Source organism: Primulina huaijiensis, chromosome 15 (assembly GCF_012295235.1).
Source record: "Primulina huaijiensis isolate GDHJ02 chromosome 15, ASM1229523v2, whole genome shotgun sequence".
NCBI classification, from domain to species: domain Eukaryota; kingdom Viridiplantae; phylum Streptophyta; class Magnoliopsida; order Lamiales; family Gesneriaceae; genus Primulina; species Primulina huaijiensis.
In genome coordinates, this window is record NC_133320.1 from 24,942,964 (window position 1) to 24,947,107 (window position 4,144).

At 39.2% G+C, this 4,144-nt stretch overlaps 1 protein-coding gene across 5 annotated transcripts; it reads left to right on the forward strand.

The window, feature by feature from the left end:
- The first annotated feature begins 364 nt into the window (after positions 1-364).
- LOC140959704 (probable LRR receptor-like serine/threonine-protein kinase At2g24230) lies at positions 365-3,725 on the forward strand. 5 transcript variants are annotated; one of them, XM_073417685.1, is made up of 2 exons: positions 365-741; positions 891-3,725. In XM_073417685.1, exon 2 carries the CDS (start codon positions 1,036-1,038, stop codon positions 3,601-3,603), a length of 2,568 nt encoding a protein of 855 aa, XP_073273786.1. In that variant the 5' UTR covers positions 365-741; positions 891-1,035; the 3' UTR covers positions 3,604-3,725. The 5 variants fall into 5 exon arrangements, with proteins under 5 accessions (XP_073273786.1, XP_073273788.1, XP_073273790.1 ...); XM_073417687.1 differs by having other exon boundaries at positions 365-707; XM_073417689.1 differs by having other exon boundaries at positions 365-646.
- Positions 3,726-4,144: the final 419 nt, after the last annotated feature.

A 4,144-nucleotide genomic window follows, 5' to 3' on the forward strand; every position in this document is an offset into this window, starting at 1 on the left:
ACATATGTAAAATGTACAAATAATATCTGAAAATTTGTGACATCTTTCATTTAAAAGGTAATCTCAATTGTCTTCTCATGACAAGACTTAAAAATTTAAAGTTTTCGATATGCTTGATTTGAGTCGAATTCGTGCTGAAAGTGATCTGAATCTTCATCTGCCTTCCCCAAGACAAGACTTAAAATCAAGAGACCTTAACTTTCCTATATTCATGAAAAATTGTGGAAATTCGAACTATTTTTCTTGTTTTGGCAAAAATATTGAAAGAGGGTAAGGTAAATGATGAGATCACACCCACCCCCCCTCCTCCTCCTCCTCCTCCTCCTCCTCCTTACATAAAGCATAATTATTCCACAACCAACACACTGTTATTATTCACCAACCCCATATGACATTTTTCTAACTTCAAATATCTTTGCCATTTATGAGACCCAAACATCTTTCTTTCTACTCTGAACTGTCAATTTATTCTCCTTACTACACAAATAATAAACAAACATCCTCCCCACCGTTTTCTTTCATTTAAAAACAACTTGTTTGTGGAAAATTTGAGCTATCGCATGTTCGTTTTGTCAAAGAGACAGCAACTTATTTCTTCGGCTGTTTTATTTCTTGGCTCCATTAGGATCTGCACAGGTATGGACAGGTTGATTGCTAAGCCTCCCCTGTATTCATTCTCTGGTATTCAGTATCTCAGACCCCAAAAGGTTTGATCTTTCTGTGGAAATACATGTGCGTCGTGTAAGATTGCTTCCATGCTTATGCTTTAATCCCTTCGAATTCCTTGGGGTTCTGAAAATTTTTACAGTTTTCTTTGTAGTTTCTTGGAACCTCAAATTGCTATTTGAGAGGTCTGTAGTGGCGGTGTTTATGGGTTTTTTCTGTTGCAGGTGGTTGTAATGCATTGATGGTGCTTTGGTCTGGTATTGAAGGTTTGAAGAAAAGATTCTGTGGGCGGTTGGGGTGGTTTGGTAATTAATGCTTGTTGTGTCTGTCTTAATCAATTCGTGATTAAGTGCACAGCGGAAAAAAAAGATGGGTTTGGGAATGTTTGGTTCTTTTTTGGTTTTAACACTGTTCTTTAGGCCTTTGGTTTGCCAAAAACTTAATACAGATGAGTCCTTTGTCTTTGAATTCTTGCGAAAAATGGGCTTAAATGTGTCTAAAGATCTCGGCTTTTCGGGTTCGATTTGTTCATTGGAAGGTATTTCTTGTGATGCCAAAGGTGAGAGTGTTGTTAAGTTGGAATTGCCTGGTTTGGGGCTATTTGGTGTAATTCCTGATTCCACCATAGGAAAATTGACAAATCTTGGAACTTTGGATCTTAGCAATAACAATATCACTGCTTTGCCTTCTGATTTTTGGAGTCTGGGTACACTCAAGAATCTTAATCTCTCATTCAACCAAATATCTGGGAGGCTTCCAAGTAACATAGGCAATTTTGGACAACTTAAAAGTTTGGACCTTTCTCTCAACCATTTATCTGGGAGTATACCTGAAGCAATCAGCTCCCTCCGGAATTTGCAAGTTCTGAATCTCAGTGGCAATGGGTTTGAATCAACAATCCCGTTGGGCATTTTGCAATGCCGGTTATTGGTTTCCATTGATCTATCTGCAAACAAGCTTCGTGGCTCTCTTCCTACTGGTTTTGGAGGTGCATTCCCAGACTTGAGATTCCTGAACCTGGCTGAAAACGAAATTTTGGGTCGGGATTCCGATTTTATAGGGATGAAAATGATAAGATATCTGAATATTTCGAGCAACATGTTTAAGGGTTCTGCTGTTGGTATCTTTGAAGGTCCGCTGGAGGTCATTGATTTGAGTAAAAACCAGTTTCAAGGCCACATTGATCAGGTTAGCTTTAGCTCCAAGTTCAATTGGACAAATTTGCAGTATTTGGATTTGTCGGAGAACCAATTCAGTGGAGGGTTTACTGATTTGAGAAATTCTCAGAATCTCAGACACCTTAATCTCGCACATAATAGGTTCACCGAACAACAATTCTTGAAACTTGATGATCTCACCAATTTAGAGTATTTGAATTTGTCTGGAACTAACTTGATCGGTCAAATTCCAAGCTATATCTCACGTAAGAATAGTTTGAAGATACTTGATCTCTCAAAAAACCGTCTTACTGATGGTATTCCTCCACTAGTTATCAAGAACCTTGAAGTTCTCGACCTTTCTTACAACAATCTGACAGGAGACATCCCCTTGATGCTGTTAGAAGAACTCCAGAATATGGAGAGATTCAATTTCTCTTATAACAACCTAAGTTTTTGTGCATCACAAATTTCCCCCGAAACTTTTCGCGCATCTTTTATTGGATCTGTGAACAGCTGTCCAATCGCAGCAAATCCAGCCTTCTTTAAAAAAGAATCTCCAAAGCATAGGGGACTAAAGCTCGCCTTGGCTTTGACCCTCTCAATGATTTGTTTACTTGTGACGTTACTCTTTTTAGCCTTCGGATACCGAAGAAAATCTAGAATCCAGGGCGTGAAACAGAGTTCTTTGAAGGAAGAACAAACAATCTCTGGACCCTTTTCATTCCAGACTGATTCAACCACGTGGGTAGCTGATGTTAAGCAAGCAACAACCGTGCCGGTTGTGATTTTTGAGAAGCCATTGCTTAATTTCACATTTGCAGACCTCTTGTCTGCAACTTCTCAGTTTGACCGGGATACATTGTTGGCTGAAGGGAGGTTTGGGCCCGTCTATGGCGGAGTTTTACCAGGAGGCTTTCATGTTGCTGTTAAAGTCTTGGTCCATGGATCCACCATGACAGACCAAGAAGCAGCAAGGGAACTCGAGTATCTTGGTCGAATTAAACATCCTAATCTTGTTCCATTAACTGGATATTGCCTGGCTGGGGATCAAAGAATTGCTATATATGATTACATGGAGAATGGAAACCTGCAAAACCTGTTATACGATTTGCCACTCGGTGTTCAAACAACAGAAGATTGGAGCACCGACACATGGGAAGATGGAAACAATGGGATACAAAATGTTGGGTCTGAAGGGTCGCTAACGACTTGGAGATTCAGGCACAAGATAGCACTTGGCACGGCACGTGCACTAGCATCTCTTCATCATGGCTGCTTTCCTCCTATGATTCACAGAGACGTCAAAGCTAGCAGCGTTTATCTCGACTCTAGCTTAGAGCCAAGATTGTCGGATTTTGGACTGGCTAAGATTTTTGGGAATGGGCTTGAGGATGAGATTGCACGTGGATCACCAGGATATGTGCCACCTGAGTTATTTCAGCAAGAAACCGATTCTCCAAAGGCCCCGACACCAAAATCTGATGTATACGGATTCGGGGTTATTCTTTTCGAGCTGATAACAGGGAAAAAGCCTGTTGAGGATCATTATCCAGATGAAAAGGAAGCAAACTTGGTTAGTTGGGTAAGAGGATTAGTTAAAGGGAAACAGGAATCACGGGCGATCGATCCGAAAATTCGTGGAACCGGATCAGAGGAGCAACTGGTAGAAGCCTTCAAGATTGGTTATCTTTGCACAGCTGAAGTTCCTTCAAAGCGTCCTACCATGCAACAGGTAGTCGGACTACTGAAGGATCTCGAACCGATCACAGAAAAATGAGAGAAATTGAATTGAAAAATACTCAGTTTTTAGCCTTTTTATATTTTTGGGATATTTTTATGTCACTAATGAGCTTAATTATTTTGCCTTGAAAGATTGTATAGCAGCCTGAATTTTCTTCATACATGGATATTTTTCTCCCTTTCCATGCTGTTATTAGTGGCTGAAAATGGTTAGTAGTTACGTTAACACAAGATGATATTAAGATCACAATTCTCATGCAAGAATTCAATGAATATTTGTGTGAAATAGTGATTTTGCTGTCTCATACAGCTCAACTGTTTGATTAATCTGGTAATATAACACAAGTGCAGTGGAAGAATTAAGAAAAAAATTGTCATATTCTTTGTATTTCAATAAATTGAGACTAGAAAACAATGTTCGTGAATAAGAATTCTAAGGATATGTTAATAATAAAAAAGATGAGTAGTGCAAAACAGATATGATGAAAAAAGGATCGGTTTGAATGTAAGCGTACATTGTTTCATTTGTGACAATACCGCGATGTTTATTACACAAGCTGTGAAATCTATTAAACCAA